The sequence below is a fragment of the Schistocerca gregaria genome, chromosome 7 (assembly GCF_023897955.1).
Source record: "Schistocerca gregaria isolate iqSchGreg1 chromosome 7, iqSchGreg1.2, whole genome shotgun sequence".
NCBI classification, from domain to species: Eukaryota; Metazoa; Arthropoda; class Insecta; order Orthoptera; family Acrididae; genus Schistocerca; species Schistocerca gregaria.
The window spans coordinates 539,649,523-539,676,655 of NC_064926.1; the positions used below are offsets into that span (position 1 = coordinate 539,649,523).

General features: G+C 40.2%; 1 protein-coding gene across 3 annotated transcripts in view; it reads left to right on the plus strand.

Annotated features, from left to right (window-relative positions):
- Nucleotides 1–27,133, plus strand: part of LOC126281505 (45 kDa calcium-binding protein) — a 134,127-nt gene that overhangs the window by 16,007 nt on the left and 90,987 nt on the right. The window contains exon 2 of one of the 3 annotated variants that reach the window (XM_049980521.1): nt 23,529–24,106. The exons of the other annotated variants lie outside the window; for them this stretch is intronic. Within the exon in view, the coding sequence (XP_049836478.1) occupies nt 23,992–24,106 (115 nt within the window). The 5' untranslated portion in view covers nt 23,529–23,991. The remainder of the gene's footprint in view (nt 1–23,528; nt 24,107–27,133) is intronic. 3 annotated transcript variants of the gene reach the window in all.

Genomic DNA, 27,133 nt, shown 5'->3' on the forward strand with positions numbered 1-27,133 from the left:
ACTGTCCCCTTTGACTTATATCAATGCCCGTATGCAGCTAGGGATTTACATTTCATTGTAATTTCATGCTCAGATTTTTCTTTGGGGGCTTCAAAGGTGAAGGTGAGAATGTCCGTTCTGTAGGAGATGTTCAACATCATAACTCCTCCAGCTTCTCACTCAAGAACTGGTGAAGTAGGGATCCTAGGGAAGGGGGGTGGGAAGGGTTTTCCTGTCTTTGGGGCTATCTTCTTTCTCTTCTTCGATCTTAGCAACCTGTTCTACTTTTTCCTTTCTTACTCCTCATTTGAGTACAGGTCTATCTTTCCCTCTTTCCATGTGTATATATTTCTATCACTGAAGTCCTTCTTATTTTCCGTGGGTTCCAATAACCTCCAGCTTATTTCATAAAAGTAGGCCGAAGAATCAGGATACACAAACACTCATCTATATACACATAAAGATATACTTAAACACAAACAGGAGAATTACAAGTCAGAAACCTGAAGTGATGTCAGAACTGCCAAGGGATTTGGGGAATAAAGATACAGGTACATCTGAGTCAATGCACATATTAAGTTGTTCATATATGAAAGTTCTGCAATTTTTTTTTTTTTTTTTTTTGCATACATCTGAGTCGCTGCACATTGTACATTGTTGATATGTGATAGTTCTGCATTGTTATTTTTGTTGCTCTCATAAATATATTTGCATGTGCTGTACTACCCCTTTGATAAAAGGCATAGTATCTACTGGGAGTTAGTAAATGCAGGTAGACATAGCATCTACTACATGTGGGCATGATATCTGTTTATATGGTAAAAGTGAGGACTGAAAGAGGACTCTAGGGTATTAGATGAAGTATTAGAAAGTGGAATAGAAGTCTAGAGTAGATTTTTTATTTTACTAGAGGATATTTAAGAATAGTTTTCATAAAGATGTATGGTAGGGCAATGAACCAGGAGGCCTAGTCAAGAAGGATATGGCGGGCGCACTCAACATTTATTGGATGAGAAAAAGGGTGGATAGGCAGACCTATGAAAGTCTGACCTATATTGCATGGACAGGAGCATCAAGAAGGGGACTGACCTGTACCATAGGAGGATAGGAATAAGAAAGGGGCATACCTACTAAAATGGAAGGAGAAAGGGTACTCCTAGGATCAATCCAGGTAAGATATAAGTACTGTTCCTAAAGGGGAAAAGGGCAGTATCGTGACAGAAGTCATATATTTAAAGGGATGTGTCTGGTAAGTTTGAATTCTATGCAGCGCTAGCATTTTTACGTTTAAATTTAGAAGTGTCAGAAGAAGGGAACACTTTATTCTACCCAGAGTTCCTCCAGATTACAATAAGTAATGAATAAGTATATGCTTAGGAAAAATTGTACAGGAGGTAAGAACAAAGCAATAGAGCATTCACAAGTTATGTGGAATTTATGACTGGACTCTTACAGGTGCCTATGTAATCATTCCATTTCATATCCTTATAAAGTGCTACACTCATGTATTTGTATGAGTTGGCGATTCCAACAGTGACTCGTTAATATTATGGTCATGGGAACCTACATTTTTTGGTTTTGTGAAGTGAAAAATTTTAAATTTCTGAACATTTAAGGCAAGTTGTTAATCTTGGCCCCACTTTGAAATCTTATCAAGATCTGACAATATTAATGTATGAAGATCTGACAATATTCATGCAGTGTTGTTCAGGTGGTGCTTCGTTAATATTGTCTTCAAGGTCATTAATATACAGCAACGGTCCATACACTTCCCTGGGGCACATGCAAAGTTACTTCTACATCTGATGATGGCAATGGTCCATACACAGCAATGGTCCATACACACTTCCCTGAGGCACATGCAAAGTTACTTCCAACACTGATGATGGCTCTCCATCCAAGATATGCTGTGTTCTCCCTACAAAAAAGTCCTCAATCCAGTCCCAAATTTCACTTTATTCCACATATGATTGTATCTTTGACAATAAGCATAGGTGTGGTACTGTGTCAAATGCTTTTTGTAAATTAAGAAATACTGCATCTATCTCACTGTCTTGATCCAAAGCTTTCAGTATGTCATGTGACAAAAGTGTGAGTTGGGTTTCACAATATTGATGTTTTCGGAATCCATGCTGGTTGGCATGCAGGAGGTCATTCTCTTCGAGATACCATATTAGGTATGTACTCAGAATATGTTCTAAGATTCTACAAAAAATCTATATCGAGGATATTGGATGGTATGGTTTTATGTATCACTTCTACTAACCTTCTTGCAGAGGGGTGTGACCTGTGTGTTTTCCAAGAACTGGGCATGGCATTTTGTTTGAGGGATCTATGATAGATTATAGTTAGAAGAGAGGCTAACTTAGCCACAAATTAAGTATAGAATATGACAGGGATTCCATCATGGCCAGGAGCGATGTTCAACTTTAAAGATATCATCTGTTTCTCAACACTGCTGACACTAATGCTTAATTCACTCATCTTTTCAGTGGTTTGAGGATTAAATTGGGACAATTCTCCTGGCCTTTTCTTTGTAAATTATCATTTGAAAATGGAGTTAAGCATTTCAGATTTTGCTTTTCTATGCTCAATTTCAGTTCCTGGACACTAACTGTGGTGTGACTAACACTCTTTACATACAGCCAGAATTTCTTCTAGGTTTGTGAAATATCATTTGACAGTATTCTGCTATGGTAGTCATTGAAGGCTTCATGCACTCCTCTCTTGTCATCCAAATATGTTTCATTCAGCATCTCCCAGTCTAGAGCCATTTTTACACCTATTATGCAGTAATCTCTGTTTCTTTAGAAGTTTCTTTACAGTGACTATATACCATGGAGGAGCCATCCCATTATGGAGCTGCTCTACTGGGTGCCTGTCTGTCCAGTGTATCGTCAATTATTCTTTTGTGCTTGAGCCATAGTTCCTCTATATGCTCCTGCTCTGTGCTGAAAGTCTGATGTTCTTCATTGAGATATGAAACTACTGATGTTTTATCTAGTTTACTGAACATATGCATGGTGAACATTAATAAAACAGACAAACTGCCTGGACAGATTCCTGACTGGAACTGGAGGAAACGGATTGTTGCCGCGATAGATGGCTCTCATGTGTGAAAGTTCTTCTGACCATGTGGCTTGTTTTGATTGTGAGATTGAGGCAGTGGACTTTAAGCAGAATAATGGTCCAGTATTCATATCAGAACAAGCCGTGACTGTGTTTGTGTACTGCCAAGCAGATGGCAGAGGTTGAGAGGCAGCATGCCAACAGAAAAACAAGTACCATCACAGACACCAACCACATCACACAACATTTCAAGCACTTTTGGGTGTTTGCGTTATCATGGACACTTTCAGACAGGTGAACTTGCAGAGAGGTGGCAGATTGTGTGGCACCAGATTTAGAGGACCAGATTGTACAGGATATTGAGACGAATCCTAGTACAAGCTCCAGGCAAGTGGCCTACCAACATGGTGTAAGCCACGTGTATCCTGCATGACAACCACTACTATCCCTGTCATCTACAATGAATGCAAGGATTATGAGCAGTGGATTTTCCTCTGTGGGAAGCACTTTGCTAATGATTATTGCACCAGACCTTCACAAGCATGGGATTTCTGTCATGAGTACTCTTTACTGCCAAAGGAATCTTCGCCAAAACTGGCATCATCAATCTGCATAATCGTCATCTGTGGGCTATAGGCCAGGCAATCCTTGAGGAATGGTTGAGTTGTCTCACCAGCATCGTTTCCGCATCGGTGTGTGGGCAGGGATTCTTGGTAACCACGTACTTGGACTAGTTGTTACTCCACAATGCCTCAGTGGAGGAATGTACCTGGACTTCCTGTGGAATACTCTGCCTGGGCTGCTTGATAATGTCAGGTTATGTTGTTTCTGATTGACGGAGAACCACCCGACTTCTGCATTTCTCTCCTCCGATTCTTTTTTATTATTATTATTATTATTCTTTTTGGGAAATTGTATGCCAGTGTATAAAATGTTAACCATTCAAAGGATTGATAAGTTTTACAGTTCCAAGTGAAAAATGTACAGAAAAGCTGCTGTCACTTAGCACATGAAAAGTGTATTTTCGTCCAGGAAAAAGTATGTTTTGTAAACGGGATATTTGGAAAAAAGATTTGTTCCTTGTCCATGTATACACCCTGGAACTTACAAGAACATTTTTTGACATAGTCTCCTTGCGTTTCAATGCACTTGGCCCATCGTTGTACAAGCTTCCTGATGCCCTCATAAAAGAAGGTTCTCGGTTGAGCTGTGAGCCAGGAATGCACCGCTTCTTTCACTGCTTCATCCGAGGCAAATCAAAGGCCCTTAATGCCTGTTTCAGTGGATCAAACAAGTGATAATCAGAAGGCGCAAGATCTGGACTATATGGAGGATGATCCAGTACTTAAAATTTGAGTTTCTGGAGCGTTTCAGCAATGTGGGCAACAGTATGCAGATGGGCATTGTCGTACAACAACACAACACCTTTTGACAGCAATCCTCAGTGTTTGCTTCAATTTGCAGGCTTTAGCCAGGCACTAAGGATCTCACTGTAGTGTACACTGTTTATTGTTGTGCCCCTTTCCCCATAATGTTCCAGTTCAGGACGTTATGCATCCCAAAAAACCATAAGCATCAATTTTCCTGCGGACGGTTGGGTCTTGAACTTTTTCTTGCACGGCAAATTTGGATGTTTCTATTCCATACTCTGCCATTTACTCTCGAGCTCATAATGACAGATCCATGTTTTGTCACCAGTAATGTTCCTGTCTAAGAAGTTGTCCCATTCATTACCATAGCGTTCCAAATGTTGTTTGCAGATGTCCAAGCACATTTGTTTATGTAACTGTTGAGTTGTTTTGGGACCCATCTTGCACAAACTTTATGAAACCCAAGTCTGTTGTGGATGATTTAATCGGCAGAACCATGACTAATTTGCAGACAATGTGCCATGTCGTCAATAGGTAATCGTCTATCTAAGAAAATCATTTCACATGAATGCTAATGGTTTCTTCATTTGTGGTGGTAAATGGTGATCCGGCTCCTTCATTGTGCATAAAATTTGTGCAACCATTTCGGAATTTATCAATCCATTCGTAGACACTCTGTTGTGGCAAAACACTGTTCCTGTACTGTACCAAAAGTCTTCGATGAATTTCAGCCCCTGATATGCCTTCTGACCACAATAAACGGATCACTGAACGTTGCTCTTCTTTGGCGCAAATAGACAGCCGAGCAGCCGTGATTAACAGCACGGCAGCGATAATGAAACTAACCTAGCAGCTTGAAAATTGCAAAGATATAACAACAAATAAACAAAGCATGCATCATCAATGTAAAATGGCAGTACTACCAAAATAAACAAAAATATAACTAAATTGCGGATAATAATTGACTTATCCTCGTACAAAGACTAACATTCCCTCACTGTTAGCTAAGGTGCAAGGCAATGACTACTGTGGAAGATTAGAGCAAAGTGCAATGTATTGAGGTGCAGTGTGAACTGTGTCCTGATACGATGTGCTAAGGGACTAAGATTGAGAGATTGAGACAGCTCGGTCGTCGGTGGCGGTGGCTTATATGCACGCTGCCCACGGGGCGTCATTAACATGTAGTCTGGGGGTTTGTCTTGGTGGTCACTTATCACAGGCATGTCAAGTTCAGCGCTTCTTATACAATGATTCCTATTGCTGACCAGTGTGCTGTTGAAGGCGTATGCCAGCACAATAATCTTGTGGGGCAGTGGAGCTGAGGGAGGAAAAATATTTATTTTACATAAGTGCAAGTAAGAAGATTTAATAATGCTGATAATTAAATATCTTGCACAAATCTCTTTGAGGACCTCGGGGTTCTTACTTTTATGTGCTGGTATATTTACTCCTTAATTGTATTTATGGTTAATAATGAGAGCTAATTTAGAATAAACTGTGAAATTCACAGTCACAGTATCAGAAGTGAAAACAATTTTCATATATGTTGTGTACCCCTATATAGGGTGCAGAGTTTATAAGTCTGGGATGAAAGTCTATAACAGGTTGCCAGCAGGATATTGGAAATCCCCAAAAAAGTAGAACTAAAATAAAAGACTCCTTATTAGTGATTCTTTCTCTAATTACTCATAGTATTTGGATTCAGGATTTAAATTTTGGTTAACACTGCTCTTCAGATTTGAAAGGCTTTAACTTTACCAGTATTAGATAGCTATTAGTATTAGATATATGCTTTATTATAAGTAAATATAAGATAAAAACATCAGCTAAGTAATATAAAATTAAGAGCAGTTAACTTTTTTAAAGTAGTTGTATTTCTGCTAATGAATGTAGCAATAAAATAATATACAAGTACTGTATCCTGCTACTAGTGTGTATGAGTGCACTGAGTGTAGTTTTGCTGCGTGTTTGTAATTAAATTGACTGCCAACTGTATCAGCACAAGCCAGCCACTAGAGGCCACCGTAGGAAGCGTGCACACAGCATGGTCACTTGCCACAGTCACCACTTTGCGGTCTACTGGTGACTCATGCCTATATACGCACAGACCAGCACTGAGTCACTTTCATTATGTTCTTTTAGTTTGTAGCGCTCACACCAGTTGTTCTGTGTGTCACTTATGTTGCACCTTCTGTATGATCCTTTTATCTTGTTACGTGTGGAGACACAAGTGGCTTATTTCCATTACTGTCCGGAGATTAAGAATAAAGCCATATTTGTGTTACTCGGGTCAGTTTCGTGCATTAATTGGTTACTATACAATTGGCGAAGAGTTTGGAATGGTTTCTGTGTGTGCAGTCTTTAAGTGCAGTTTCATAAGGTATAGTCATTACGGATGCCGTGCTATTGGCTCTGATTGAATCACTTACTTTGGGAGTGACCACTTTGTTGGCTTCCATTGACAGACAGGGTGCCATTCCACCAGTCTCTCCATCAACTTTTCCTCCATACGATGATTCAGCCAAGGGCTGGGAAACATACGAAAAAAGACTCAGACAGAATTTTTTGGCTTTTTGTGTAACAGTCTCAAATTTGTGCAAAGCCTTATTCCTCTCATGGTTTCCACTGAAGGTGTATCAATTATGTGTCAGCCTGCCCATTTACAAGAAATGGCAGCTCTTACTTTTGATCACATAAGCAATTTATTGTCCAACTACCACAGCAAACGATAGCCTGTCATAGCAGCGTGAGTTAAATTCTGCCGATGCTGCAAGAAACCAAACCAATTGTACAGGGCCGGGGTAGCCAAACTATCTGCCTGCTTTAGCCATAAGTGTCCATTCATTACTGATGCCCATAATGACTCTTATGCAGACTCTACGGTGCGTGATGCTGTTATCGGTTTAGCTCCTGACGAGGAAGCATGCTAGACAGCTTTACTTTGTGAAAGCTCCCCACTGGCTGAAATTTTACATATGGTACAATCTTTTGGAGTTTCTTGGACAGTGTACGACCTAATTGAAGCCTGGTGCAATGTTGCGGTAGTATTACAAGATGTGTCCACTAGTATGACAGATAGTTGCATGAGGGAGTGGCAGTGGTGGCGGTAAACGTGCGGACCCGGCGCCGAGCAGCCCTAGGCCAGCTGAAGCAGCTGCGACTGCCCCAGCACTGGTATCAGCATTCTCTGTTTCTGAATTGTCCTTTCTGTTTTGTCTGGTAAGAACATTCGGCATGCCTTAAGCACTGGGCTACTTGGAATGCTTGCCAGAAAAAGGCCACCTTACCTTCGTTTATCATCCGCTGAAGGTTACTCAGGATACGGTTGCACAGGGTGTATACGACCTGGGACAACCGGGAGATCCGGGAAAAGCCCGGGAATTTTTTCATCTGGGAGAAAACTGGGAAAAACCTGGGAATTTTTTAGAATTCTGGGAATTTTTCATTGCTGTTGTTTTCAGTTAAATTTTTGAAATTTTGACTGCTAAGAACCAATACTTTAACAAAGGATATTACTGTATCCCGCTACTGCAGAACAATACTGCAGCAATAAAACATGAACAAGAGGAAAAATGCAAATAAAACTTAAATTGCAAAGGAAATGCGCCATATACAGCAACAAAACAGTGCTCATACAAGCGTCTGCCAACAGCAAAGTGTCTCAAAGGCTTTAGGAAGACTATGCAATGCTCCGTACCAACAAATGGCCTCCGATGGGCGTGACGTCACAACTGTTTACATTAGATTCGTTTTAGCAGTTATGAGCGGGATCATGCGTATGCGCAGTTGAGTAGTACTTTCTCCCGCTTCTGGGTAAAGAAATGTGGCTGTTGGCTGTGTAAGCAGTCGCAGCAAGCAGCTATATGCTACTGGGAAAAATTTTACTAGATGCCCAAGCTGCCAGATTCATGCATACGCAGCAGGCCCAGATCTAGGTGGGGTGGGGGTGGAGGGGGGGGGGGGGCAAATTCATATTCTTGAGGGGAAAAAACCTTATATCACAAAGCGCCTAGCATCCAATGGATGTTAGTCTATTGATTATTCATATGACTTTGAAACACATCCCTGTCGGTTTTTGAACATTTTTGAGCACGTTCTAAGTTCATTTCTGAATGAATCGTAAGTTAATTTGTGAATGTGTGCATAGTGTACATGATGTCTCTGTTAGGGGAATCCTCGTCGCATGTAGAAACAAACTTTCCTGCAGACATAAGGAGCTATACAACCAGAGTGGAGTAAGGTCGAACGGACAAATGCCAACCGCTGTTTGATTGTGTGGTTGATTGGGTTTGCGAATGATGAGCGTTGTTATAATTACTAGCAAAATCCATAGATTGAGACTACAGGAGTGGAAATGGACGAATAACAGGTAAGAAAGATTACGTATTACATCCTCAGTGTATCCAAGAAAATGAAATTTTGACAGAAAATTTTTGACCAGATCGCTATACTAGCAAGGGCCAGTTGTACGGTCCTCAGCTAGCAGCCGCTTTAAGTTCTATTCTGGAAGAAGCGCGGAAAACGCGTTATATGAGCATCTAACAATGCCTAACCGGAGAATACTCACGGGATAAGTAAACTGGTGTTTCTTGCAGAGTTAGTGAAATTAAACTGCGAATAAGCTTTGACATTGGCAAGAATAGTTACAGAATTAGTGGTAACAAGACTGTTTGTTAGAACGAGGAAGGAGAAGAAACGGGGACATCACACAAATTATGGAACAATATGACGATTCCAAGTTTGTATAAAAATTTTGTACTACTACTACTTTTCGATCTCATGCTTGAGAAACTGGAGCGTATGAATGAAGCGTGAAACTATTTCCTAACATAAAGCTTTTTGATTGTAGTAAGTAGGCATAATAGGCATTTGATATTGGTTCAGATGTGTGTGAAATCTTATGGGACTTAACTGCTAATGTCATCAGTCCCTAAGATTACACACCACTTAACCTAAATTATCCTAAGGACAAACACACACACACACACACACACACACACACACACACACACACACACACACATGCCAGAGGGAGGACTCGAACCTCCGCCGAGACCAGCCTCACAGTCCGTGACTGCAGCGCCCTAGACCACTCGGCTAATCCCGCGTGACTTGATATTGGTACTTTGTGAATTATATTCTGTCGTTACAAGAAAGACAATTTGTGCCTAAACAGTCTTGTTTATTTGGTGTGTGTTACAATAGTTGCAGTATTAGAAAGTCCTATTTTTTGTTTTATCTTTCAGACAGTGACAAAATAGATGTAATCAGATCGGGAAACCACACGAGTGTTGGGTCCTATTTTAATTAACAGCTTATTCAGTATTTTTCATGTATCAAAACGTTTGACGAACTTTGATGAGGTTATAGATTCTTTCACAGAAAGGAAAGCACGCCATGTAAAGCTGATTAGAGAGAAATATATTAAAAACAAAGATTCCAAGACTTACCAAGCGGGAAAGCGCCGGCAGACAGGCACATGAACAAAACACACAAACACACACACAGAATTACGAGCTTTCGCAACTGGCAGTTGCCTCGTCAGGAAAGAGGGAAGGAGAGGGAAAAATGAAAGGATGTGGGTTTTAAGGGAGAGGGTAAGGAGTCATTCCAATCCCGGGAGCGGAAAGACTTCCCTTAGGGGAAAAAAAGGACAGGTGTATACTCGCACACACACACACATATCCATCCGCACATACACAGACACAAGCAGACATGACGTATGTGTGCGAGTATACACCTGTCCTTTTTTTCCCCTAAGGGAAGTCTTTCCGCTCCCGGGATTGGAATGACTCCTTACCCTCTCCCTTAAAACCCACATCCTTTCATTTTTCCCTCTCCTTCCCTCTTTCCTGACGAAGCAACTGCCAGTTGCGAAAGCTCGTAATTCTGTGTGTGTGTTTGTGTGTTTTGTTCATGTGCCTGTCTGCCGGCGCTTTCCCGCTTGGTAAGTCTTGGAATCTTTGTTTTTAATATATTTTTCCCATGTGGAAGTTTCTTTCTGTTTTATTTACATCGTCATTGATTAGAGAGAAAAAAATATTAGGAGCTAAGGATCGAAGAAACGTGTGTTGTCCTGCTTGTATCATGTCTTTACTGGGTTTATGTATCCTATATTTAACTTATTGTCACACAAAGCAGCAAGTTGTTCACTAATAGGGAATAAAGTGTGCAAATTTTCTGAAGATTTTTTTTTTTAAATACAGTGACGTGTGATAGAATAATACTGTGTGAAGAGGTGTGGCACTGCACTTTGGCACACTTATGACCAAATAACATTTCCTCGACCACATGTGTTTTATGCATCAGACTCTTCAGGAAGATGTGCACTAGAAAATGAACATATCTTTGGAAATTCAATTTTTATGTATATATAATAGAGGGAAACATTCCACGTGGGAAAAATATATCTAAAAACAAAGATGATGTGACTTACCAAACGAAAGCGCTGGCAAGTTTATAGACACACAAACAAACACAAACATACACACAAAATTCAAGCTTTCGCAACCAACGGTTGCTTCATCAGGAAAGAGGGAAGGAGAGGGAAAGACGAAAGGATATGGCTTTTAAGGGAGAGGGTAAGGAGTCATTCCAATCCTGGGAGCGGAAAGACTTATCTTAGGGGGAAAAAAGGACAGGTATACACTCGCGCGCGCGCACACACACACACACACACACACACACACACACACACACACATATATATCCATCCGCACATACACAGTCACAAGCAGACATTCTAATTTTATACATAATCCCCTCCTTCACATATATGCATGACCCACCACATTTCATAGCGTTTCTACTCTAATGACAGGCTAGGCTGTACGAATTTAGTGCTACATTTGTTAATTCTGAACCATTACACCAATGTTCTGTTAAGCAAACAAGTGAGCTGTCAGTAGACTGTAGTTCCACCTTTAACTGTTGCACTTTGTTTCTTATGCATTGCATATTTTGGTGGAAGACTGAGAAGCACTGAGCACTGCTTACCTTGTAGACTTTACATTTCTACTGCCTTGGTCTAAAAAATCCTTTTGGCGATGAGGTGCTACAGTTATCCTACCAATTTATGCACTGGTCACAGTTTCTTCCATTGGATCCTCACATTTTCTTGCTGTTTTTGCTGAAGATGATTCTGCCGCTGCCTCTTCAGGTTCAAGTGATGATCCTGGCTGCACTGATGCTGTAGCTGTGACTGACTTTCTTGTTATGGAGCTGTTATGGTGTTTTCGTATTTCCTTGATCAAAGCTGGCTGTATAGCAATTGTATTTCTTGTGGCATGGTCGTCTTTCTGTATTGATTTTGTCAGCATTTTAATGAAGCATGACTTCCCATCACTGTTATAGTGTTGACCACATTTCGTTAACAGATCTCTTGAATTGGGAAGCTCAAAGAATGTTACGTTTTGATAACACTTGCTTATTTTACGAAATTGTCTGTTTATGAAACTTCCTGGCAGATTAAAACTGTGTGCCCGACCGAGACTCGAACTCGGGACCTTTTGCCTTTCGCGAGCAAGTGCTCTATCAACTGAGCTACCGAAGCACGACTCGCGCCCAGTACTCACAGCTTTACTTCTGCCAGTACCTCGTCTCCTACCTTCCAAACTTTACAGAAGCTCTCCTGCGAACCTTGCAGAACTAGCACTCCTGAAAGAAAGGATATTGCTGAGACATGGCTTAGCCACAGCCTGGCAGAAGTAAAGCTGTGAGTACCGGGCGTGAGTCTTGCTTCGCTAGCTCATTTGGTAGAGCACTTGCCCGCGAAAGGCAAAGGTCCCGAGTTCAAGTCTCGGTCGGGCACACAGTTTTAATCTGCCAGGAAAGTTTCATATCAGCGCACACTCTGCTGCAGAGTGAAAAATCTCATTCTTGTCTGCTTATTTTTCTAAGCTCCAAATTTATGATTGAGTTGTCCGGCAGATCATGTTTGTGAGGCATGCTTGTCACTACAAATTCAGCACTTTGAGGTTCAGTAGCATTGTTTCTAGACACTGTGTGGCAAATTTTATCTTGTTTTAGTATACATCATTGCTTCCATCCATGATTATGACCATGTCATTCTTAGATAACTCATTTAGTGAATTACTGTTTTACATTATCTCGTTCAAATGCATGCTTGGCTTAGTTGTTCCTGTGGCCATAAATGACTAACTGTATTCATTCATTTTCTCAGCAATTCTCGTGGCGTCACTTGCACCAAGTAAAAAGACTCATTTTTTGTAGTTCCCTGTTTTATTGGTTGTACAAATTTTCTTGACTGTGCACTTTATTGGACGTTTTCTCACTGATTTTGCTGTTTTATTACAGTCTTCATCTAGAACCAAGTATTTATTTGATAGTAGTATCACCGGTGCTGTACTTACTGTTTGTTTACATGCTTTAGTTGGCAAGTGGCACATTTTCTGCGTAGAAAGACCGTTTACAGCACTGTGCTAGGCGATGATTTTGCTCCAATCCATAGTATTTTATTTCCAGTTCTTGATATTTCTTCTGGAGTTCATGGTATTTCGTGGTCATAGCCACTAAATTGTCTGTAAGAAACCTTATTATTGTTTCTTCTGATTTTAGTGTGTTCAGTACTTCATTTTTTGTGGCACTCGTAAAGCTCTGATGGCATGTCCAGTCATGGTCGTCTTTTATGTACTTCAGATTCACTTTAACGCATTTTTTGTGGTACTCCAACTTGCATTCAATACACAGGATACCTTGCTTAACTTAGTTTACACAAATTTTACACACATCACTATCACATTTTATAGTAACTGAGACGTCATTACATGAGGAGGTTTCACCTAATGCCATCTTGACCAAAAAAAGGGGTTTGAGGCCTCGTGGGATGGGGTTTGCCCTGTGCCAGATGTCTGCTGTTACGTCTATGCCTTGCCCTTCAGGCCTTCCAAGGGAAGATGGCTTACTTCTATATATTCCTGTTGGGGCAGCCACATTGGCCCACCCATGGGATGCCTTGTTTATGCAGGAATGTATCTTTTTGCTGGAGCCCGGATTGCAAACATGCTTTTCAACTGATGAAGTCCAAACTACTCTCAGTCACCTGTTTAGCTATGTTGTCTCCAGAGCAGCAAATAGTGTTGGCAGCTTACACCTCACAGTACAGCTTCCGTGCTGCCATAGGACACCGATATACTGGTGGCTCTGAATGAGCTATTGCTTTTGTCTCAAAATCTCTCACAGTGACCCAGCAGCATTATTTTCTGGTGGAAAAAAAGGCTCTTACCACAGTTTGTGCTCTTCAGAAATTCCATGTTTATTGTATGGCTTCAATTTTCACTTTATTACTGACCATAAACCTCAGTTTCCTGTTTAACCCGTATACTTCCTTACCTGACAAGGCAGCACACTGCCTACAATGCAGGGTGCTATTCATGTCTCGCATCAATTATGAAATCCATTTTTGACCGACTTCTAAACATGTCAATGGAGATGCCTTGTACTGCTTTCCTGTTGGTCCTGATTCCAACTTTGATTATAAAGAATTACTTTGCTTCCATCTTAATACTAAAATGTAGGCCATCATTGAGGGTTCCCCAATTACAAGTTCACACGTAGCCGCTACCTTTGACGCCGACCCTGTTCTCCACCAGGTGGTTCGACTTGTTCGACAGGGCTGGCCAGGTAACCTTCCGGGTCAGGATTCAGACCCCCTGCACAACTATTTTTCTTTATGGTATTGCCTCTCTGTATTTGATGGTATTTTGCTGTTGTCCATGGAAGACCTCTCTCCCAGAGTAGTCATTCCTGCCGCGTTAGGGCGTGAGGCTGTAAGTCTTCCCCACCACGTCCATTGGGAAGTTTTGCACACTAAACAGTTAGTTAGGAGACATGTGTTTTGGGCAGGGACTGATGGCGAAATAGGCTGCTTTGTCATGGCTTATGAGCTTTGTGCCCAACAGGTAGCTCCCAGGGCTCCTGCCCCCCTGGGCTGCTCCACGCCAGCCATGGAAATGCATTCATGTAGACTTTGCGGGTATCTTCTTGAATTCCTATTGGCTCTTAGTTATGGACGCATTTTACCAGTTTCCTTACAATCTCCGGTGTGTGATGACACCAGCTGAGTCACAATTCATACGCATTTGAGGGTTTTTTTTTTTTCTATTGAGGGTTTGCCTTGTACCTTAGCTTCTGATAATGGGCCCCAGTTCATTTATCACACCTTTCAATTGTTTTGTTCCCATCATGGTATTCATCATGTTATAGCTCCACTATTCCACCCTCAATCAAATGGTGAGGGTGAACGAGTAGTGTGCACGCCCGAGTCCCAAATAAAAAAGATTGTCGTGGCTTCTTCACTGGACGACACCCTTCTCCATTTTCTGAGCACCTGTTGCTTCACACCTACGGAGAAGCAGAGCCTGACCCAATTGCTTCACAGCCGGCAGCCACTTATGCTCCTCCACTTTCTGTTGCATGCACTGCATCTGCTGTGTGGTCTTGTTCATCTGGCCACTTCATGTGGAGATCACCAGTGTGGGCATAAGAGTTTGGTCGCTGGCCCAAATGGATACCAGCCACTGTTATCCGCTACTGGGGATGCATCTTTCTGATTGCCATATGGATGACGGGCTGGTCATGTGCCGCTTTGATCAGCTGTGCCCCTGCTCTCCACCGGAAGGCACCAGTTCATGGGTGCGGTCCTGTGGCCTCTGCCTGCCCCACAACCCTCTCAACTCGACCCCGTCATCACATGCTCTGGAGGTGCCCCTGTTCCCTCGTCCACATGTGGTGCCCTAGGGTTCCATCTTCCCAGTGCTGGGCACTGATCTGTCTGTTGTCATAACTTTCTGTTCTGGTCAGGCCGCCTCCCCAGGGCTGATCATCGTTGTCGCCTCAGTGTCGTCGACATGGGCTTCAACCCCATGGTCCCATGGTCCACCCCCTTCGGGCTGGCACGGTAGCCTCCCCCCCCTCCCCCTCCCCACCTGTTGGCATGGCCACCACCAACCCTGATCCATGATCCGATAGATGTGTCTCTCATTGGGCCATTGGCATCTCCTTTGTCGCCTGGGCGCCCTCTTCACATGAGGGAGAGGTGTCCTGTATCTTTGTATTAACGCATACAAGTGTGAGGGCACCAAGTGTAATATTGGCTCTGAGGACTATGTGACTTAACATCTTAGGTCATCAGTCCCCTAGAACTTAGAGCTATTTAAACCTAACTAACCTAAGGACTTCATACACATCCATGTCTGAAGCAGGATTTGAGCCTGCGACCATAGTGGTCGCGCGCTTCCAGACTGAAGCGCCTAGAACCACTCAGCCACTCCGGCCGCTACCAAGCGTAATGTCGCTGCGCCTGTTGTGTACTTAAATCGACTGCCAACTGTATCAGTGCAAGCTGTAGGTAGTGTGCACACAGCATGGTCTCTGCCATGCTGTCTACTGGCAATTGGCACCAATATATGTGCGGAGTGGTGCGGGTAATGAGAGACTTATTTTTATTATTGTCCAGAGGTTTATGAATAAAGCCATATTTGTATTATTTGGATTGATTTCGTATATTACTTGGTTGCTGCAACAACTAATTCCCAAACACATTGTAGTAGACATAATTTCTTGTGAATAATGTTTACAAGAGTATGCTGAAGAGGTTCTTTCTGCCAACCGATATCTAATTTGTCTCATTCTGCATTCGTGAAGCCTCTTCTTCATGAAGGGATTTGTGGAAAATGATTGTGTGTGTGTGTGTGAATGAATAAATTAATGACTGAATTAATTTATTTATCAATTACTGAACCTGCATTTACAGAACAATTATTGTTCATGCATATTCAGCAACTGGATGAAATAGAAGCAAGGTGTTATTAGAGGTTCCATTACTTTGGTCTTTAATACTCTCTCTGGAACACTCTCTTCTGGTATGTTGTTTCTAGAAGTACAGTAGAGCTAACTGAGGGACATGGGTGTTGAGGAAACTGATTCGGATAGTGAAACTTTATACTTTTTCATCAGTTCACCAATAAAAACTACAAATACAATAACAGAATCTGTTTTCTTATTGCAAAGGCAAGTGCAATAAAAATGTATGAAGTACAGCCTAGAAAAAAAAGGTATGTAATACACATGAGTTTTGGATGTACATTACATACATACAGAATTAACGCTTAACGATATCCTTAATTTTGATCTGTCTAAGCAAGCCAACTGCCGACAATCAGCTGTCATGCATTTTTTTCATGACAGGTATCTGATACTGGTCGCATTCATTTTGAGCTTCAACCCATTGTGTTGCAAGGCAGTATCTATAGTATCTAAAAGTGTAAGTGCCTCAGAAGCATCTGTTATATTTTCATTTTCATTTTGTGGACCATTAGTTGATGAGATGCTGGTTGTCTCAGCTTTATCAGTGATGAGGTTTACAATTTCACTATCTTGCGTGATTTGGTACACTGGATCTGTTCTGTCGACACTCATCCACTTTTGCACATCATCTTCATGGCAGTTGAATTCTTTCAGTATATTAAGCTTTACAGATATATCATTCTGTTCATCAGTTTCAGTTAAACTTTGAGAACTTTCCACCATACCCAAAGTTTTATTCCACTCTTTTTTCAAGTTCTTTTCTTTTACGCTACCCCATGCAGCTCCAATTATTTCTCCCTCCTCTTTGCGAGGTTTGTGTCCCAGGTTCCGTCTCTGTCTCTTCCGTCCGTGGCCCTTGATGGAACGGAACGTTTCTCTCTGATTTTCCTGATTGCAGGCTCCTGGGCTGTGCTGAGAAGGTAGCCACTGTTGCGGTTGATTAGGTTGTGGTGTAACCGTATTTCTATGGACTCTTTGATTACTGAGTCTCAAGATCCATTTATACTGCATATTTTCTTTGTGTCCTCGAAATCGAAGGTGTGCTTCTCGTCAAGATTTGTTGGTCTGACGCAAGTGTACATGCCTGATGTGTTCATTATGGAGCTGTGAGATGCAATGCTGCGTCTGTCCTATATAATGCATACCACATTCATATCCGATCTTGTACACACCAGGTGACTAGCCACAAGGCAAAATCCTTCTACAGGTACATTGGTGATAGTTTTGTAGTTTGGCCACATGGCAGAGACAAACTAATAGATTTCCATCAACACCTCAATGGTATACATGGAAATATCAAATTTACCATGGAGATAGAAGAGAACAGAAGCTTACCCTTCCTGGACATCCTGATCACAAGAAACATGGGTGGCACACTGGGAACACAGTATACAGAAAGAAAACACACACGGACCTCTATCTTAATGCCAACAGCTGCCACCACCTAGCACAATGCAATTCTGTACTCAACGCCTTAGTGCACAGGGCCAGGTCCATCTGTGATATGGCAAGTTTGCCATGAGAATTGCAACACCTCAAGGACACCTTCAAGAAAAATGGATACAGTGAGACACAAATAAGGAGAGTTCTGAGAGACTGACCACAAAAAGAGAGAAGAGAGACTGGATGAAGACGAAGCAATGGGCTGTGCATTCTTGCCAAGATCACGAGAATTCTCAAGAAACATAAAGAGAAGACCGTTTTCCACACAGTAGGAAAAATCAAAGACCTTCTCGGTTCAACCAAGGATCCACTAGGTCTGACGGCACCTGGTGTGTACAAGATCGGATGCGAATGCGGGATGCATTATATAGGACAGATGCAGTATTGCATCTCACATATATAGAATAAGATTGGCCCTATCAGTCTTCCCTGGGATTCTCCTGACAATACCTTTGTCTCTGAGGAACACTCATAATTGAGGACAGCATACTGGATTTTTTTACATAAGAAGTCATCAAGCCACTCATATATCTGGGAAACTAATCCATACACTTGGACCTTCATTAACAGTCTGCACTGGGGGACTGTGTCAGATGCTTTCTGGTAATATAGGAATATAGATTCTGCCTGTTGCTTTTTGTCCATGGTTTTCAGGATTTTATATGAGGATAAGGAAAGCTAAGCTTTGCACAGACAATGCTTTCTAAATCCATGCTGACTGCGAGCAGAAGCTTTCCGTTTCAAGAAATTTTAGTATCTTCGAACTCAGAATATGTTCAAGAATTCTGCAGCAAACTGATTTTGTGAATATTGCTCTGTAATTTTATGAGTCCACTCTTTTACCCTTCTTATGTATGGCAGTCACCTGCACTTCTTCCAGCAGTCGCTGAGGACTTCACACTGGACAAGAGATTCATGATAAATGTAAAATAAGTAAGGGGCCAGGCTTCAGTTTTTTTCTGCCATCTTCCATTGCAACACAAGACTGGTCAACAAACTGGTTAGAAACCTTTGACCTGATTAGTGGTTTTATGTAGGACCAGAATTCTCTTGGGTTCTTGGTGAGATTTTTGCTAAGATATGTTGGTGGAAGCTTGATATTTTTACAGACACATGAATTTCTACTAACTTTTGCTTGACATCATTGTTGCATTCTGTTTTGTACTGAGAGTTCAATAGTCACTGCTTTCTCAGCATTGTCCAAAATCTATTATTAAGCCACAGTGTGACCTTTCCATCATTAATCCACTTGCACAGCACTTACTTTTCCAGAGTGCAGTTCACAATCTGTTTAAACTCTGCCTATAATTCTTTTACATCTGTCATATTGGAACTAGATGCAAAGAATGAACTTTTTGAATTGTTTCTAAAACTATCACAATGGAATCTGATAATTAACTTCAGTTTACCTACTCGTGTTACTTGCATCCAGGTAGCTTCAAAGTTAGATTCAGTTTTGATCTCAATAGACACAATGCTTTCATCAACTGCAATGAACACGTCCCCTTCTATGGCATCTAACCTGACTTTTTGATATATGTTCTATGTCTCACTAAATATTTTGGAGCTTTCTAATTTGGGTTCCAGCCAGCTCTCAGTTCCAAGAATGGCAAATTCGACTGTCCCTGTCGCTCACTGCAGAGTGTCACTATCTCAGTGTGGGAAGTGCTCCTCTGATAGAATATTATGATCAAATGCCTTCAATAAATCACAGTAGATCCCAAATAGTGATATTATATCACCAATATATAACTGTCTCAGTAGAGTTGCCCTTTTGAAATCCAAACTGTGATAGCGTTAGTATTTTGCAGGTACCGTCTGCCATCTTCTACATCTACATCTACATCTACATTTATACTCCGCAAGCCACCCAACGGTGTGTGGCGGAGGGCACTTTACGTGCCACTGTCATTACCTCTCTTTCCTGTTCCAGTCTCGTATGGTTCGCGGGAAGAACGACTGTCTGAAAGCCTCAGTGTGCGCTCTAATCTCTCTAATTTTACATTCATGATCTCCTCGGGAGGTATACGTAGGGGGAAGCAATATATTCGATACCTCATCGAGAAACGCACGCTCTCGGAACCTGGCGAGCAAGCTACACCGCGATGCAGAGCGCCTCTCTTGCAGAGTTTGCCACTTGAGTTTGTTAAACATCTCCGTAACGCTATCACGGTTACCAAATAACACTGTGACGAAACGCGCCGCTCTTCTTTGGATCTTCTCTATCTCCTCCGTCAACACGATCTGGTACGGATCCCACAGTGATGAGCAATACTCAAGTATAGGTCGAACGAGTGTTTTGTAAGCCATCTCCTTTGTTGATGGACTACATTTTCTAAGGACTCTCCCAATGAATCTCAACCTGGTACCCGCCTTACCAACAATTAATTTTATTTGATCATTCCACTTCAAATCGTTCCGCACGCATACTCCCAGATATTTTACAGAAGTAACTACTACCAGTGTTTGTTCCGCTATCATATAATCATACAATAAAGGATCCTTCTTTCTATGTATTCGCAATACATTACATTTGTCTACGTTAAGGGTCAGTTGCCACTCCCTGCACCAAGTGCCTATCCGCTGCAGATCTTCCTGCATTTCGCTACAATTTTCTAATGTTGCAACTTCTCTGTATACTACAGCATCATCCGCGAAAAGCCAAATGGAACTTCCGACACTATCTACTAGGTCATTTATATATATTGTGAAAAGCAATGGTCCCATAACACTCCCCTGTGGCACACCAGAGGTTACTTTAACGTCTGTAGATGTCTCTCCATTGATAACAACATGCTGTGTACTGTTTGCTAAAATCTCTTCAATCCAGCAATCTTACAGCAGCCTGTGACTCTGTAAGCCATGCCTTTCTCATATGGTCATGGAGCCGATAGAAAAGCGTAGTGGCACTGTGCTCTCGTTCAAAAGGCAAAAAGTAAGCAGTTTGTCATGTAAAGAATGTGAAAAGTGAGTGATGAAAGGTATTTGGTGTGTCAAGTGTAACTATTGGTTAAAAAAACAAAACATATGAGAATAGAAGATTATTTTCTGAATACAACATCACCTTGCTAAAGAAAACTTTGGGTCGAGAATCTTGGGAATCAGTTTATAGAGAAAGGGCAGTTGACAGCAAATGGGAAGTATTTGTAAAAATTTGAACTAGACATATAGATATTACTATCCCAGCAAAGAAGATCAATGTGAATAAAAATAAACCTCCAGTAGTCAAATGTGTAAAACTGGATGAAAAAACGAAAAGACTCAAAGAAGGAATGGAGTATATGTATAAGCTACACAGAGAAACCAGTCTTGATTCATATAAAGAGGATTATAAAAAATATAAATATGAGTATCACAAGGAAGTAAGGAGAAGGAAAGTAGAACATATTAGTAAACAGATCAGAAATTCTGACCATGTCTCAAAGTCGTGCTGGGCAGTAGTTAATGATATGAGAAACACTGATTCAAAAATTAAATTAATAATATAGAGTTAAGTATACTTAATGATAATTTTTCTGATCCTTATATAGTTAGCAATATATTTAATGATTACTTTATAGATGTTATTGAAAATGATACTTGCATGAAACAAGAGAGGCAGTTTAAATATGATAAGGAAAAGGAACAGGATTCTTGTAAGCTACCTACAGTAACCATCAAGGACGTAACACAGCTAATTGACAGCCTAAAAACTAAAAGATCAGCTGGATGGGATGAATTTTCTCCTTTTCTATTGAAAGAATGCAAGAGTGAGTTAGCCAAACTATTAGTCCATCTAATAAATTGTGTACTTGAAGAAGGTGTGTTTCCGAAGAAACTGAAACATGTTATAGTTAAACCTTTACATAAAATAGGGGAAAGAAAACAAGCACAGAACTACAGACCAGTTGCCTTAACCTCAGTGTTTGGTAAATTAATTGAAAAATTAATGCTAGAAATCTTAATCGAGCACTATAATGTGAATAACTTAATAGGAGATTTCCAACATGGCTTTAGAAGTGGTTGGAGCACCATATCTGCAGCAGTACAGTTTGTACACTGTCTGATGGAGAAAATAAATGAGGGTTACAAAACGGCAGGAGTGTTTTTAGATCTTTCCAAAGCGTTTGACAGAGTCCATCATGGTGCTCTTTTAAGTAAACTTGCTTGTAATGGTGTCAGTGGGAAATTGTTGCTTTTAATAGAATCTTACCTTAAAGATAGACAACAATGCACACAAGTTGTGTATGATAATGGAGAGGTAATCAAAAAAAGAAGATCAAAGATAAGAAATATAAATTTTGGTGTGGCACAAGGCTCTATCTTGGGCCCCTTCTTGTTTATTTGCTACGTGAATGATTTCCCCAAAGTATTAGACACTAGTAATCATATGATTATGTATGCTGATGACACCTCTGGGGTTTGCTGGGCACCTGACCTAAATTCAGTGGTACAGAATTTTGTTGAAAAAGCCAAAACACATTTTGATAAAGAAAACCTGAGGGTCAATATTAACAAAACTAATTTAATTTATTTTAAGACAAGTGGCTCAAATAAAAATACTGTTGTAAATGAGGACATTCAGGAAAATACCTGTTCAGAATGTAAATTTCTGGGGATATATGTAGATGACAGACTTTCGTGGAATCAGCAAATAAATCATGTCTGTGGTAAAATAACATCTAATCTGTATTTACTAAGGAGATTAGTTCCATATTTAGATATCGAAGCAATAAAAATAGCGTATTTTGGGTTGGTGTATCCCCATCTATCTTATGGAATTGTATTGTGGGGTGGGTGTAGCCAACACAATAAAAGAAGGGTATTTGTATTGCAGAAAAGAGTAATAAGAACTATGGCAAAAGTAAGACCCAGAACTTTATGCAAAAACCTGTTTATTAAGTTTAATATTATGACTATCTATGCAGTATATATGTTTCAATCAATATTATTAGTGAAAAAAGACAAAAAAGTGACAAACAGGATTATGGAAATCCATGATTACAATACAAGACACAAATCAGACTTTCATATGGTGAGCAGATGATTGAATCTAACAACAAATATCCCATTCATTAAGGCAGCAATATTTTATAATTCTCTGCCAAACAACCTGAAACAGCTTTCTGGTAGAATTTTTAAAAATGAGTTAAAAAAATGGCTTATATTGAAGTGCCCATACAGTATGGTGCTGACATGATTTGACCTCAGGAATGCTATGTTAAATATACTTAAATGATCTTTTATTTAATAGCATCTAATCTATTTATATTGTGTATCAATAATCTAAATGTAATTATTATAACATTGCTCATGCATGCTAAATATATGTTTCGAGCTGTAAGATAAATAAATAAATATACAAGTAAGATAAATATGTGATTAAGGGCAATGCTCTTCAGTGGCTTATATCATACCTGCAGAACAGAAAACAAAGGATAACTGTTGCTTCAAATGCAGTGAATTGTTATTCTAAATGGGGTACAGTATCACAAGGTGTACCTCAAGCTCCATTTTGTGGCCAGTCCTGTTCCTGTTTGCTGTAAATATCTCACCCATAAGTGTAAATTCCCCATCAGTTCTGTTTGCTTGTGATACTTTGTTTTAACTGAAACTAATGATGAAAGAAAAATTCAAAGCTATGTTGTAAGCAACTCAGTAACCCAGAAAACTGGTTCCAGTTAAGTGGATTGAAAATGAACATTGTGAAAACTCATATCATACAAAGGGCGTTCAAAAAGTTTTGCACAGTCGTCTCTAATTTTTTTATTTTTTGCAGGAGGAGAATGAAATTTTTTGTGAACATACTGCGAACATTTAGCTATAAGTTGGTGTATAAAAAGTATTTTCTTTTATTTACAGGTGAGCCACAATGGACTGTGAAGTGGATGTCAGGTTGTGACAAAGGTTGGTGATGGAGTTCCTCTTCAAGACCGATGATGACTCTGCCACATTGATTAACAGGAAGTTGCTCCCTGCTTATGGGGAGAACACAGTAGATCGCAGCAGTATCCAGCAGTGGTTGCAGAGGTTTACAGTAGGTGATTTCTCTCTACTGGACAATCCACAATGCGGTAGACCATCGACGGCAGTGAGTGATATGAATAAGGAGACTATTGATCAAATCATCCTCAATGACAGATGTGTGACGACACATGATTTGTTTGTCATCGCGTAGTGTGGTATCACTGCTACAGTCACAAGGGTACAGAAAAATCTGTGCACATTGGGTGCCTAGATTATTGACAAGAGAAATGAAAACGACGAGCAAGAATGTGTTTGAGGGTCTCATGAAGACCTTTACTGAAGAGTGGCATTACCCAGGATGAAACATGGTTGTTTTTGTCCGAAACTGAGAGCAAAACTAACCCATGGAGTGACATCATCCGGGTTCCCCTCAAAAGAAGAAACCAAGACTTTCACGAACAGCAGGATGCAAGGTGATGGCCTCATTGACTTTTTGGAACGTGGCTCCAAAATTAACCGGGACTGTTACTGTTTGTTGTTGGACAAGCTGCGATGTGCCATCAAGACCCACAGACCACAGCTTCAGGGTCAGCTCATTAGACTACGCCATGACAATGTCAAACTGAACCGTATTCTTTGTCAGGGCTTTGATTATCTCTCATCATGACGTGAAATGAGGGACATCCCACCCTAGATCCTTTTCACCCCTCCTAAAGTGGTGTTGACACCCACCCAACCTACACATAATCCTAGTTCATCCCTATGTCACTTCCATTCCTAACCCCTTGCCGGAGACCAGGCTGCGCTGCAAGACCTGCCCATTCCACCCACTCAGCATTTCCTACTCCAGTCCTATCACAGGCTTATCATACACCATCAGAGGCTGGTCCACCTGTGAAAGCAGCCATGTCAAATACCAGTTCTGCTACGAACACTGCACAGCTTTTTGTGTTGGTATGACTACCAACCAGCTGTCCATCAGGATGAATGGCCATTGCTAAACCACTGCCAAGAATGAAGTTGGTCGCCTGGTGGCACAGCATGCAGCAGAGCAAAACATGCTTGATTTCAGTGGCTTCTTCACAACCTAGTCCATCTGGATCCTTCTCTCTACCACCAGCTTCTCTGAACTATGCAGATGAGAGTTATCCTTGCAACACATCGTCCTGGCCTTAGGCTGCAGTAACCCATTGTCCTCACTCCCTTCACCTAACAGTTTTTCCTTAGAGGACTTAGTAATAAGATAGAAGAACTGCTGCTTGTCTGTTTGGAAAATAGACACCCTGCGCCATTCCAAGCACCATATTACCACAGGATTTAGAAGTTCAAAAATAAAAGATTAAGCTCTAGCCTCTTATTCATGTAGAACTAATATGGGAAAAGGAGGAGTTGTTACATAAATTTACACAGAACACAATTTCAAGAACTTTCCTTCTCATTCTCTACGGTATGTCTCCCCTGATCCACAGTTCTGGGTGACTTTTCCGAAATCTGCTTCTTTTCCTAGGCCTCTCCAGTCCTTTTCCTTTACTCTTCTTCCTTCCCCTTCAACCCTTCTGTGTGAAGAAGGAGCCAACGTCTCTGAAAGCTTGCCAATTACAACATTCTTTTATGTGTGTGTTCTGCCGTCCACTTTGGAGTAGATTTTTTATCTATCCAGTCAAATAATTTTGTCATAATCGATTGAAGAGAGTTAGTTAGATGTTCCATAGATCATTTAAACAATTCTTTTATCAAAATGATATGGAACAAGTCAGATTACAGGATACATAAACATAATTGGCATTAACATTAATGAACTCATTATATTTTAGTTCTGCACATGCAACTACTCTTGAAAACTAGCTCCTTTCCTTTTTTTACAGGTTACCAGTTTTTATATTAAAATTCATCCTTGAAATAGAAGGTGTTGTCCAGGAGAAATGACTTTGGGTTAGATTTAAAACTTCCTTTGCAACCTGTCAGACCTTTCATGTTATTGGGCAAGTGACGAAAAAAATTTGATGCTGCTTTTTGAACTCCTTTCTGAGCTACTGACAGTTTTAATAATGAGTAATAAAGGTCATTTTTTATCTAGTGTTGTAGATATGGCCTTCACTGATCTTCTTAAATTGTGATGGATTATTTGTGACAAATTTTATTATTGAATATACAGGGTAATTCACGAAGATATGCAAATATTTTAATATGTTATTCTATAAGTAAAACTAAAGAAAAAAGTTCATATAAACAAAGGTCCGCAAATGTGTAGTTACGGAGTTACAGCTAATAAAAGATTTTGCCTGAAATTTAGCAACTTTGTTAATATGATGCCATCGCAAAACTACGAGGTTGAAGTAAACCATGATTTTCATTTATTTTATTGTTACTGATCTGGTGAATATAATAAAACATACCCTAGAAATGTACCTGTAGTAGTTTTCCTGAATATCCAAAAGAGCAAAGATGTAATTCCATAAAAATTTTAATTTATTAACTATTTTGCCCAATTTGTTTTTCAAATTCCAGACAATTGCACAAAGTTTTCAACAGATGTTGCAGAGGATTTAATTTCGGAAAAATGATGGAAATAATGTTAAGTGAAACTGTATGAATGTGTAAAATGATCTGCTTTTATTAATAACATAGCATACATGAATTCATTTTAAACCACAAAAAAACAAAGCTCAATGTTATTTGTTAACTGCAGCAGTAGCATTACCACCACATTTGTCATAAATAAACACCATATTAGCATATTCCTCTCTTGTAAATTTGAAAGGCATCCCTATTTCTAATCTACAAATTACAACAGTTACTATGTGGTTTCACTTAAAAACAATGTTGTTGTTATCTTCTTTCACTGCACAATACAAAAAACTGACTCGTTTCAGGGTTAGAAAATGACTAACGATTCACTAACAAATATAAACAATGACATAAACATTTCTACATTCTTAATGGAAAGTAAACAAAAATTTACTTGTGTAGTGTTCTTTGCTTCCTGGGTGTTCTGGAAAACTACTGCAGGTACATGTCCGGGACATGTTTTATTAGAGTCGACAGACCAATAACAACAAAATAAACAGAAATTGTGCTTTGCTTTAACCTCGTACAGTTTTGTGATGGCTTCATATTAGTGAAGTTGCTGAATTTCAGGCAAAATCTTTTCTTAGCCATAACTTCGTAACCAAAAATTTGTGGAACTATGTTTATATGAACTTATTTCTTTAGTTCTACTTGTAGAATAACATATTAAAATATTTACATATCTTCATGAATCACCCTGTATGTATTCTGATGGTGCAGTGAAAATGCCTGACTCCTTCAAAAGGTACCTACATGATGACCATGGGTGAACACCAAATATTATTATTTCTGCTCACTTTTGTGCAATCAACACTTTATTTGTAAGTGATGAGCTACCCCAGAAAATTACGGCATAAGACATTATTGAGTGGAAATGTGAAAGATATGTCAGGAAACTGATTTGTTTGCTTCGAAGACTAGCAATTACACAA